This window comes from Ranitomeya variabilis, chromosome 1, assembly GCF_051348905.1.
Source record: "Ranitomeya variabilis isolate aRanVar5 chromosome 1, aRanVar5.hap1, whole genome shotgun sequence".
NCBI lineage: Eukaryota > Metazoa > Chordata > Amphibia > Anura > Dendrobatidae > Ranitomeya > Ranitomeya variabilis.
In genome coordinates this window covers 337775507-337788898 of record NC_135232.1, presented here as the reverse complement: position 1 = coordinate 337788898, position 13392 = coordinate 337775507, and the positions used below count along the sequence as shown (strand labels likewise).

Genomic DNA, 13392 nt, shown 5'->3' with positions numbered 1-13392 from the left:
CCACAGAGAGAGAGAATATGAGTCTGGGAAGAGGTTTTCACAGGTACCCATTCACATGGAGACGTTTATTCTCAGCGAGGTAGGCAAGCGTAGGACCTGATATAAGAGAGATGCCGTAAAGGGGCTATCAGGTACACATAAAATTGGCCATTTTTATGCGCTAAACGCTCTCATTTTTCATATTTCTAGTGCAGTATTGCAGTTCAGTTTTCATGTTTCATGTTTGCATGTCTTAGCGCTGCAGTGTGCTGCCTTTTTTACTTGACTGTATATGAGTTGGTTACTCTAGGTTCAGCACCTGTTCACACTTAGTCTATGTATGGATGTGACGGTCAGCTTTTTCAAATATATTATTTAGCCTTCTGACTGAGCACTCCGCCTCCTAGCCTCAGGTGTTTTAATTACAGCAGGTCCAGTACCCCTCCACAGAGAGAGAGAATATGAGTCTAGGAAGAGGTTTTTCACAGGTACCCATTCACATGGAGACGTTTATTCTCAGCGAGGTAGGCAAGCGTAGGACCTGATATAAGAGAGATGCCGTAAAGGGGCTATCAGGTACACATAAAATTGGCCATTTTTATGCGCTAAACGCTCTCATTTTTCATATTTCTAGTGCAGTATTGCAGTTCAGTTTTCATGTTTCATGTTTGCATGTCTTAGCGCTGCAGTGTGCTGCCTTTTTTACTTGACTGTATATGAGTTGGTTACTCTAGGTTCAGCACCTGTTCACACTTAGTCTATGTATGGATGTGACGGTCAGCTTTTTCAAATATATCATCTTTAGTACTAACTGGCATACCCACTTCGGTAGTAGATTCGACCAGAACTGCGGGCCTGACGGCGAATCCCAAAAAATGTGCTATAGAACTTGAGGAAGCCCGGTACTTACTATACAGGATCGGCCATGGGATTATCAAATCCCAAATAAACCTACCATTGGTTGTGTCATATACATAAATAGATGCAAATAAATGAGGGAACAGCACGAGATCCTTTAAATGATATCTGTACAACCGCAGTGGAACGGAGACGGGATCCTCCTCTATAGCCAGAGAAAAGAAGGTTTCCTTCCAACCAGTGGAGATTCTCTACTGTGAGGGCAGTGGAACCATGGGTTCTTAACTGTAAGAGCAGCAACTATGGGTTCTTAACTGTAAGAGTAGTGAGTATGGGATTTTCTACCACGTGAAGGTGCGCTGCTGATCCACGATAAAAAATACAAAGTGGGCAGAGATGCCTTCCTTGATGAATATAATATTACAGGTATGGGACTAGAATTTGTTAAGAACTGTAATGGAGGAAACTAATCTGATTGCAGTATGTGGAGTCGGGAAGGACACCCCCCCCCCGCCAACATGAGAGAGTTAGCATCGACCTCACCGCATCCCAACTTTAGCCATTAAGGGTCAAGTCTGAGACCGCTGACAAAATAGTATGCTGAACTGAGACTCTTGTTCCAAGAGGCCCTATAAAGCACCGAAGAGCTATGAAGTGCCCTAAAGCATAAGGCGCTATGAGGCTCTAAAGGTGCCATTAGCCGCTATGAGGCACTGAGGTGCCATGAGGCGCTGTGAGGCCCTGATGTGCCATGAGGCCGAGGTGTCATGACGTGCTATGAGGCACCGAGGTGCCATGAGGCACCAGGAGACCCTGAGGTGCTATGAGACCCTAAGGTCCCATGAGGTGCTATGAGGCCATGATGTGGTGGCTAGGGCTACCCTTGAATGTGCAACACAAGAGACCAGACTCAGGCTTACATGTAACAGGGTAATCCATCAGCATTCAGGATAATCCTTCGCATCACCATTGTCAGACTGGCTCCACCTGAAGGAGCTAATTAATGAGCCCCAGTTGGAGGGCAGTCTTCACGGAGATAATGTGCTGTATTAACCCCATGTACCCTCCTACAGACCTTGGGTAGTTAAAGGCCCCGTCTCACACAGCGACGCTGCAGCGATACAGACAACGATGCTGATCGCTGCAGCGTCGCTGTGTGGTCGCTGGGGAGCTGTCACACAGACAGCTCTCTCCAGCGACCAACGATCAGGGGAACGACTTCGGCATCGTTGAAACAGTCTTCAACGATGCCGAAGTCCCCCTGCAGCACCCGGGTAACCAGGGTAAACATCGGGTTACTAAGCGCAGGGCCGCGCTTAGTAACCCGATGTTTACCCTGGTTACCAGCGTAAATGTAAAAAAACCCAAACACTACATACTCACCATCTGTTGCCCGTCAGGTCCCTTGGCGTCTGCTTCCCGCTCTGACTGAGCCACCGTACAGTGAGAGCAGAGCGCAGCGGTGACGTCACTGCTGTGCTCTCACTTTACGGCGGCTCAGTCAGAGCAGGAAGCAGACGGCAAGGGACCTGACGGGCAACAGATGGTGAGTATGTAGTGTTTGTTTTTTTTTACATTTACGCTGGTAACCAGGGTAAACATCGGGTTACTAAGCGCGGCCCTGCGCTTAGTAACCCGATGTTTACCCTGGTTACCAGTGAAGACATCGCTGGATCGGTGTCACACACACCGATTCAGCGATGTCAGCGGGACCTCAACGACCAAAAAAAGGTCCAGGCCATTCTGACACGACCAGCGATCTCGCAGCAGGGGCCTGATCGCTGGTACGTGTCACACATAGCGAGATCGCTACTGAGGTCGCTGTTGCGTCACAAAACTTGTGACTCAGCAGCGATCTCGCTAGCGATCTCGCTATGTGAGACGGGGCCTTAAGACTGATACTGGTCTGGTGGACAACAGAACCCTCTAAGTGTTCTTCAATGACAAAATGAGGATAACATGCTTGGCATAAGTTAAACTTTGAAGCCAAAATATCAGCACATAAGGCTCCCGGCCTAGCTTCGGCATAAAAACACGAGACTAGTATCAGCCCAGAGGCCTTGCCTTTCGAGACAGTTTTTACATTGTGCACTTACCTGTGCTGTCTCCCCTTCGCCTCCAAATATCATTAGAAGAACTGGGGAAGCTGGTAATACCGCGAGCCCACTATGGAGGGAAGCGGCATTACAACCAGGAACACTGCATTGTGTAGAAAGTGCACTGGATGGCGGCTGGCTGAGGGACCTCCACCCAGAGAGGTGTCGGCCACAGACTGCTTGATAGGGTGTCAGCAAGGTCAATGTTTTATTCTTATTCAGAGAGGTGTCAGCCTTTGAACAGTGTCGGAAGGGAATGGATGGGATAGCTGAGCTTTATCTCCCCGAAGTACCCCTTTAATGAAGCGCTCGCTGGAATACAGTGACCTGAGTTATTGAGCACTGTGCGCGACTTAATGAATCAGGCACATCTGATTTCATACAGCATGTCCGGTTACCAGAGATGTTCAACGGCCGGGGGATGGGGTATGTTTCTGGAGTGAGGTACGCCACTTTAGTAGGGGGACTTATGATAAATATGACAGGTGGGTGTGACAACTCCCATTGTCACCCATGCTACGCCCATACTTACATAGCTAGTCGGGACTGGCGTGTAAATGCCAAAAGTCACATTATTTTTGTGCAGCTGCTGAGCTGCACCAAAATATTGTGCCTTATTAAGGTGTTTATGCCAGATTTCTGGCATAACCTTTTTAATGAATCGCCTCCACAAATTTCAAATATTGGAGACTTGTTTCTACTAAAAAAAATTCACTATCCAATTAATTTGGGACAGATTTATTATAGAAATTAAAGCCAGCAAACGACACACACCATAACACATTTTTCTTCTACTATATGTCAATAACAAATGTCATTGTGGTCCCAGAATCCCACCACCAGATGTGACACCTGTCATTATCTCAGTCAGAAGGTTGCAACAGTCCATAGTTATTTCAATTCTGAAGAAATCTATTCTTCATCTCATTACATTCACCAAACTACACATACTAAGCATAAATTCATTGATGTCCCATTTATCTTCAATTTGATAGCAAGCCAAGTTTGTTTCCTGTTTGTGCAAGTGTGTTAGTGGTCATTGCAGTTGGCTACCAGGAGGAGGAACTGCTAGCAGGGCTTCCTTCAGACTCAAGTGGTGGGGTGCGTAAATCCTCTTCATAAAATTCAGACTGGCGGTGATCCCAGACTCGAACTGTACCATCCCACTGCAAGTACAATAAAGGTACTGTCAATTTTAGCTAATCTGACAAATAATGAAGAGCCGTCAGTAAGTTGCATAAAGTTTTTTTCAATCACAATTGGACCCAATATTAAAATAAAAGACCCTGTAATCTTAATTCTGTAGTGTTATGGCGTTGTCGCTTTACATTACTATGTGGAGACAGGACTTTAATTTTAAAATTGGCAGGTCACTGCCATAGTGAAATTTTGACTATAGTGACATCATATCAAAAAACCATTGCAGTCAGCAAGGATGTAACTTCACTATGTTCAGTGCGGATTAGTGAACACCAACGTGGGAACACCAAGGAATTTAAGAGGCAAGGATATTGTAAATGCTTTTACTATTATTTAAATATACATCAAACATGCAAGCACTGAAATTGCCGGTCTTCTCACACTGAGCCCAGACTTCCGAGAGTGATGAGGTTTGGGACGGGTCTATGCATTTGTGAGCAAGGTAATGGTTTCATGTTGTGAATTTCTCGTGCTTGCACACAATTCCCAAGAGCCTAATCAGAGCCGGAAGTCTTTGCCCAGCGTGAGAGGCCGGAGAATTTCAAGGTGAGTGTTGGGTATCTAACTATGCGATGAGGACGGGTGATAATGAGGAGGGCCCAGAGAGGTGAGTATAAGCATTTTTTTACAGGGAGACCCACGAGTTTAGTAAGGGGCATTAAATTTGTGAAGACTAACTTCTATGCAAATTGAATTTCCTTGGAAAATCCACATGTAAAGACAAAATTCAATGTTGCCTGATGTGCGCATGTCTACTATGGATCTATCCTTTATATCAGTGTTCCCCAAGTTCGGTCCTCAAGAGCCACCAACGGGTCATGTTTTCAGGATTTCCTTAGTATTGCCCAGGTGAGAATTCCATTATCTAGACAGGCAATAATTCCATCACCTGGGCCATACTAAGAAAATCTTGAAAACACGACCTGTTGGTGGCTCTTGAGGACTGCAGTTGGGGAACACTGCTTTATATAATGATATACAAAAAAATGACTCAAAAACTATCAAAATGTATTGAGTGGGTTGAGTGGGGAAGGCCAGCTTCTTTGTGGTTAGTATTAGTATGATACTTCTTTTACACTGCATGTATTTATCACTTACAGAGCTGCTCACAAGTCTGTTGTCACATGGATGCCAGCTTACGTCCCGCACACAGGCTTTATGATTCGACAGTTTCATCACTATCTTACCCGTTAACAAGTCGTAAACTGAGAAAACCAAAAAGATGAGAAAATATAACATGCTAATTAATAATACATTTTCAGTTGCTCTGGAACAACCATTCATTCTTCTTTGCATAAAGGGGTTGTCCACTACTAGGAAAACCCCTTCTTGAACTAAATGTTTGGCCCCGATAAAATAAAAAATGTATACCATATATACTCGAGTATAAGCCGAGATTTTCAGCCCATTTTTTTTAGGCTGAAAGTGCCCTTCTCGGCTTATACTCGAGTCATTGTCCCAGGGGGTCGGCGGGGGAGGGGGAGCGGCGGCTGTGACATACCCGCCTGCTCCTCGCGAGGTCCCTGCATCTCCGATGGTCTCCGGGCGCTGACAGCTTCTTCCAGCGTTGAGCGGTCACATGGTACCACTCATTACAGTAATGAATATGGACGCGACGCCACTCCCATAGGGGTGGAACCGCATATTCATTACTGTAATGAGCGGTACCGGTGACCGCTCAAAGCTGGAAGAAGCTGCCGACACCGGAGAAGACCATCAGGGAAGCTGCCAGGGACTGCGCCGGGAACAGGTGAGTACAATGGGGAGGGTGAGCAGCATTGCGCGATATTCACCTGTCCTCGTTCCACCGCCGGGCTCCGTCTTCCGCATCCTCTGCTGTGATGCTCAGGTCAGAGGGCGCGATGACATGGTTAGTGCGCGCCCTCTGCAGAGGTCGCGGAAGACACAGCGGCGCCCGGTGGTGGAACGAGGACAGGTGAATATTGCAAGTGCCGGGGGCCTGAGCGACGAGAGGTGAGTATGCCATTTTTTTTTTTATCGCAGCAACAGCATATGGGGCAAATTTCTCTATGGAGCATCTTATGGGGCCATAATCAGCATTTGTGCAGCATTATATGGGGCAAATATCTCTATGGAGCATCTTATGGGGCCATAATCAGCATTTGTGCAGCATTACATGGGGCAAATATCTCTATGGAGCTTCTTATGGGGTCATTATCAGCATTTGTGCAGCATTATATGGGGCAAATATCTCTATGGAGCATCTTATGGGGCCATAATCAGCATTTGTGCAGCATTATATGGGGCAAATATCTCTATGGAGCATCTTATGGGGCCATAATCAGCATTTGTGCAGCATTACATGGGGCAAATATCTCTATGGAGCTTCTTATGGGGTCATTATCAGCATTTGTGCAGCATTATATGGGGCAAATATTTCTATGGAGCATCTTATGGGGCCATAATCAACATTTGTGCAGCATTATATGGGGCAAATGTCTCTATGGAGCATCTTATGGGGTCCTTATTAACCTTTATGCAGCACTGTATGGGGCAAATGCGTCTATGGAGCATCTTATGGGGCCATTATTAACCTTTGTGCAGCATTATATGGGGTATATTTTAAGATGGAGCATCTTATGGGGCCCATCATGAACTGTATGGAGCATTATATGGGGCGTATTTTGTATGGAGCATCTTATGGGGCCCATCATGAACTGTATGGAGCATTATATGGGGCTCCTGATTAAATATGGATATTCAAAAACACTTAACCTACTGATGTCTCAATTAATTTTACTTTTATTGGTACCTATTTTTATTTTTGACATTTACCGGTAGCTATCAGAAAAAGGAGAAAAGGGAGCCAGATATATAAATATATGAATGGAAAAGTCTTTATTATTACACAATATTAAAATAAGGACATAAATTACCATGACAGGTATACCACAACAATACATGGCGGGGGAAGAAAAATGAACCCTAACCCTCAAAAACCCTCAAAACTCTCCACCGGCGGGATCCCCTTTTCCTCCCCCCCTTGTTGCATGGGTAAGCATATTTCTGATTTTATTTCTGTTGTGCCTTGGGTCAATACTTACAATTAATTAGTGCACTTGCCTCATACTGTCTGTTGTATACTGACACAGCGGTTACTCTTTTTTCTGCTTCCTATGCAACCACCATCTTGTGCTATATGGTGTTTACCATCTACCTTGGATTATCCCCTATAGCGGTTGCTGTATGGTGGATACTAGCCATAATTATTTACACAACTATTTCCTATAGCGCTGGGGGTTTTTGAGGGTTAGGGTTCATTTTTCTTCCCCCGCCATGTATTGTTGTGGTATACCTGTCATGGTAATTTATGTCCTTATTTTAATATTGTGTAATAATAAAGACTTTTCCATTCATATATTTATATATCTGGCTCCCTTTTCTCCTTTTTCTGATATCTAATGTTTGGAGCGGTGATTTGAGTAATCCGGGTTATTACCTTATCCACACTAGTGCTTCTTCCCGGATTAGTTTATTATGTATTCGGATTTCTGGTTATTATTTACCGGTAGCTGCTGCATTTTCCACCCTAGGCTTATACTCGAGTCATTAAGTTTTCCCAGTTTTTTGTGGCAAAGTTAGGGGTCTCGGCTTATACTCGGGTCGGCTTATACTCGAGTATATACGGTACTCATTTCCTGTGCTGGCGCCGTTCCATAGGTGTCAGAACTCGCGGTCCCAGGGCTCTCGTGTGGTGTTGTGACACGTGGTGCCCAGGGCACAATAAGAGCTGTCGCTACGGACTCCGCCTTTGTACGGATTGAACATGAAGATGAAGTCCAGTCTGCAGTTGATCCCTTGCTTCCTCTTCATGTTCAATCTGTACGAAGGTTGAGACAGTGACGCCAGTGCTGATTGGGCACCACGTATCACAACACCGCACAAGAGCCCTGGCACAACGAGTATTGACACCACAGGAACGGTGCCAGCACGGGAGGCGAGTATAGTTTTTTTAATTTTATCGGGGAAAAACATTTTGTTCAAGAAGAGGTTGTGCTAGTAGGGGACAACCCCTTTAATATTTTAAATAACGGTAATCTATGTACTTACTCACAACTCGGCCAGTTGAGCACCCACTGTACACATATTGCTGACCAGTGCTGTTCGCAGGTGAGAAGCGACACCTGATCAAAGTGTGCAGGACACCATGGCCACGATAAGTCATCAGAGATGTGTCCCCAGGAAGGCGCTTTTTCCTGAGAGCTGCAAAGTATACAAAGCAATGCATGAAATAGAAAGTCAAAATAAAGTAAACACTATTGGTTTAACTGAAGGGATTAATTCACCTTTCTTGGGCACTTGTTGCCATCTGTAATCCCAATTCTGTTGGGTGATTGCTCTACGCGAGGCCTCAAGCCCTTCTGGACCTGAAAATCGCCGGATATCCCACAGCTTAATGCTTTGATCTTTTGAGTTAGAAAGCAAATATCTTGCATCACCCTGGGATTTGTAAAAAAAAATATTTTGTTATGAGAGGAGAAAAACCATTGGCCAAACTTAAAAAAAACAAAAAAACCCCAAAAAACTGAAGATGGAGACATGAAAGGACAAGTAATGTTGGCACAAGTTCATTCAAAATATGAAACCAGAAAAGACACATACTGTAGAGATGAGAATCTGGTCACAAAGAGTGAGAAACTGGAGATCAAAAGACAAAACTCTGAAGTTAAAAGATAATATAAAAATGAAGTAATTCAGATCACAGTGAATAGCAAAACAAAAAGAAAAAAATCAAAAGCAACACCGATATCCTAATTTCAAAGTATTCACCTTGCTGTCAATGAATGTGATACCATCCTGATGTCCAGCTAAGAGGCCAACTGGTTTGGCATCATCCTCGCGCATTGTTCGACGATCCCAAACTTTACAAAGAGCATCATCACCGCCAGAATACAAGATGTGACAGCTATCATCAGCAAAAGAGACAGCATTGACATCATCCTCATGAGCACCAATCTAGGAGGAAGGAGACCAAATATAAATGGTGGCCAAAAACTGTACACTTGGAGAATGGATTAGAAAGAAAACAGAGCAATGGGATGAAAAGAGAGGACAGGGAAAACATTCAGGTTTCACTTTATGAAAATGTAATAAAATGTTAGGAAAGATGTTGTACCTTCAGTATGCGACAGTTTTGTTCTAAGTCGTACACATACACACATCCATCATTGGCTCTGTGAAGAGAAGGTACATGATCCATATAAATTCCTCATCTAGCTTTCCAGGATGTATGTCCCTAGGTGTTTGCATTCTTGGAACTACCATTAATTAATTCAAGACTTTAAATAAAAAGGCTATTCCCAACTCTGAAGCCTGTAACAATGTCGAGAACGTGGGTCCCTCGCCATTCAGTTATACCTGGGGCACAACCAATTTGGCTGGTATGAAATGTTTCACAAGTTATCTTTTGGTGACAGTAAATGTATCTCTGCTTGACTAGGCAGCTTTGACATTTAGGACTATAAGATCTAATCCAGCCCTAATGTGTGCTGTAAAGGCATTTATCAGTGCCCCGGCTTGACCCAAGAAGACACGTGGTCATGTAATATGCAATAGTGTGTGTCTGATATATATGCTTCTATTCATTGTGATGAGTGCCCTGCCCCCTAGAACAAGCTGGGTTATCAAGCGAAACGTGAGTTGGGACACCCTTCCTGTGGGAAGAGGACCAGTGAGGGAAATAGTAGGAGCTCTGTTTTGCATACCATTGTTCATAAATATAAATATCTGAGGTCAGTCACAAATTTGACATCAGAATTTTGTCAGCATATTATGCGCACACATACATATATAGATAAATATCACTGTGCCACTTTTATTGTCATAGTTACAAGCACAATCATATTGAATAAAAGCACATTAATCGCGCGTGCAGATGATTGCATGTCACATGACTACGTGCCATTTTGGGTGGAGCTGGGGGCTCATCATAATGTACAGCACAGAGCACGGCATTCCCTTTAGTCTGATAGGATGCTGCAGAGATCAAATATACACGGCTGTAACAATATTTCAGCTTTCCTCCAACTAGTTACAAGACAGTAATAAATTACTATAGATTACTACTTTGCTAGTGTCTTTCTGATATATTCCCTAGTATTAAACTATAAACAGGGATGTCCTGTCTGGTATGACACCTATATATTACAGAGACATATTGTACCCCATTGGGCATTGTCTGATGGCATTTTGTGTGTTAGCACTACCCTTTCTCCTTGCCAGATGGTGTACATTCAGCATTCAAGGAGCCATTTATATTCAGCTTGGCTGGGCATAATGAATATGGAGGGTACCCAAGCATACCACAAAACAGATATTATTTTTAATATAGCGTAAATAAAAGTTCTATTTTAAAAAGACTACATTTAAGTCTCCCCCCCCCCCTTGTTTCCTCTTTGTTTGCATTTATTATTACCATGGTGTGTACTAGATGTCAATGACAGTGTATTGGAAGTCTCAGCAACACCTGAGCTGTTATTTTACATTTCTCTAACCCTATATGTTTTCATGGACAACCCCTGTAAAACGTCATTTACCTGTACTGTATTTTGTTTTATACATTTTGAAAGAGTGACCTGCATGGTATGAAATTAATACACTAATTCCGACGGTGTCATCTTAAATGGTCATACAATGATTATATATTTTAAATGGTTTTACTGGTTATAAAGGATCGAAAAAATGCCTTTTTTTTTAAGAAACCAGAGCCATACCTGTGCACTAGCATCATTACCGCTCAGCTTCATATGTGACAATGGAGCTGAGCTGTAATAATGTAACATATCAGTTGAACATTTGTGTTGGCATTTTTGGAAGAAAGTATTCATGTTTTCAAAGGCACAAAACTAATATTTGTATTTCTTACCATCTCTGCTACTCACAAGCAAACATAATGTCAATATACAAGTAAATCCAATTCTCTCATTGTGGAGATCAGTATCGGATGTGTAAAGAGATATACTTGGCCCTCTCCTCTCACTGGATTACAAACTATGCCTGTTTGGAATTGTTGAATATATAGATTTGTGGACATTTCATCAGTAAATTATGCTCCATAAACTTTATAGGTTGCAAAATTATACTATTAACCTAGATGGCCTCACCTGACCCCTATATGTTCTCAATAAAAAAAAATAGATATATGCTTTCCTATGAAAAATGTTCCCCCATAGGCTCCCATCAGAGGCCTTTCATCCAGCCAAATCAGACCTCTTGCGTTGCACAAAGGAGGGGCAGACACCCCAAAGCACTTATCTGCACATATAATGTCTGGTTTGGTTTTTATTCTAAGTCATGTGACAAGGCTTGTTAAAGGCTTGACATTGACTTTAAGGATTGCTACTTCCTACAGGTGGCACTAAAGTTCAAGTTCTCTTCCTCTCTGAAGACACAACTTTCATTCATATGAAAAAAAGTATGAAAAAAAGATTGGACACTTAGGAATGGTTCAAAGACAGGGACTACATATAAAGGTTCTAGTTTTTTTCTTCTTCACTTCTTATATTCAAATGACTTTTCTATATGCTCTTGTCAGATATATGCAAACTGTCTCTTCAGAGAGGAAGAGGACTTGAACTCTAGCGCCACCTATTGGAAGAAGCAATCCTACAATTCAATATCGACCCTTTAACGAGCCTTGAAATATGACTTAGGATAAAATCCAAATCAGAATCTCAATTTCTAGACATGGCGTTTCAAAGTATTGCTCCTCATCAGTACAAAGTATGATATCTGATTTGACTAGGTGAGAGGCTAAGACTGGGATCTAAGGGGTAAGGCTTCGCCTTGTGGAGAGTGTCATGCCAGGTCTGGCACGCCAGTATAAGGAGACAAACACCTTGCATGCAATTTGCATATTTAATTTCCCAGAGGAGCATGCAAGCCGTTTAACCCCTTAGGCCTCTTTCACACTTCAGTCTTTTGGCGTCAGTCTGAAACCGCCATTTCCTCAAATAGCAGATCCGCTATTTTTTTTTGGCGGATCTGCTATTTTCCCATAGACATGCATTAGTGACGGATTGTGGCGGTTGGTCGTCCGTTCCATCCGCCATGCGACGGATCCGTCCAAATTTGGCGGACGTTGTCTAGACATTGACGGACATTATAACTTTTTTGTCTGTGCCGAAATAGCGGTTCGCGACGTATCCGTTGCGTCCGCCATTCCATAGAATGGCCACCTATGGGCGACGGATCCGTCGCGACCGTCATTTCGGCGGATCCGTCGCCCCAATCAGCTTTTTCAATTGGTGCATGCTCCAAAATGTAGATACTTTTCCCAGACAACCCCCAAGTAACTGATCCGTCAAAAAAACGGATCCGTTAGAACCGTTTTCTCAACAATTGTGACGGATCCGTCACTATGTCGGAGCAGACTGACGCCAAACAACTGAAGTGTGAAAGAAGCCTTACTGACCTCAGCCGTACTATTACTGCGGAGGTCGGATCCCCTGCTTTGATGTGGGCTCCGGCGCTGAGCCCACCTGACATGCCAGCAATAGCGGCGGGTGAAATAGCGATTCACCCACAGCAATTAACTAGTTAAATGAACTGTCAAATGCTGACAGCGGCATTTAACCGGCGCTTCCAGCCATTGGGCCGGAAATGAGCGCATCGCCGACCCCCGTCACATGATCGGGGGTCAGCGATGCATCGGCATAGCAACCAGAGGTCTCCTTGAGACCTCTATGGTTGCTGATGTCGGCTTGTTGTGAGGGCCACTTTGTGGTCGGCGCTCATAGCAAGCCTGTAATTCAGCTACATAGGAGCGATTGGATTTTAAAAAAAGTTTTAAAAAAATATGAAAAAAATATATAAAAGTTTAAATCACCCCCCTTTCACCCCATTCAAAATAAAACAATGAAAAAAAAAAAAAATCAAACCTACACATATTTGGTATCGCCGCGTTCAGAATCGCCCGACCTATCAATAAAAAAAAGAATTAACCTGATCGCTAAACAGCCTAGCGAGAAAAAAATTAGAAACGCCAGAATTACGTTTTTTTGATCGCCGCATCATTGCATTAAAATGTAATAACGGCCGATCAAAAGACCAAAATGGTATCATTAAAAACGCCAGCTCGGCACGCAAAAAAATAAGCCCTCACCCGACCCCAGATCACAAAAAAAATGGAGATTCTACGGGTATTGAAAAATTGCGCAAATTTATTATTTTTTTTAGCAAACTTTGGAATTTTTTTTACCACTTAGATAAAACGTAACCTAGACATGTTTGGCGTCTA

At 43.3% G+C, this 13392-nt stretch overlaps 1 protein-coding gene across 4 annotated transcripts in view; it reads right to left on the bottom strand.

The window, feature by feature from the left end:
• Positions 1-3655: 3655 nt before the first annotated feature.
• The window catches only part of DCAF11 (DDB1 and CUL4 associated factor 11), a 59151-nt gene continuing 49414 nt past the window's right edge, over positions 3656-13392 (bottom strand). For all 4 annotated transcript variants that reach the window (XM_077299458.1, XM_077299449.1, XM_077299454.1 and 1 more), the window contains exons 10-15: positions 9271-9328; positions 8925-9110; positions 8441-8594; positions 8205-8357; positions 5232-5338; positions 3656-4099 (exon numbers count right to left, since the gene is read on the bottom strand). In XM_077299458.1, the coding sequence (XP_077155573.1) occupies positions 3983-4099; positions 5232-5338; positions 8205-8357; positions 8441-8594; positions 8925-9110; positions 9271-9328 (775 nt within the window). In that variant the 3' untranslated portion in view covers positions 3656-3982. The remainder of the gene's footprint in view (positions 4100-5231; positions 5339-8204; positions 8358-8440; positions 8595-8924; positions 9111-9270; positions 9329-13392) is intronic.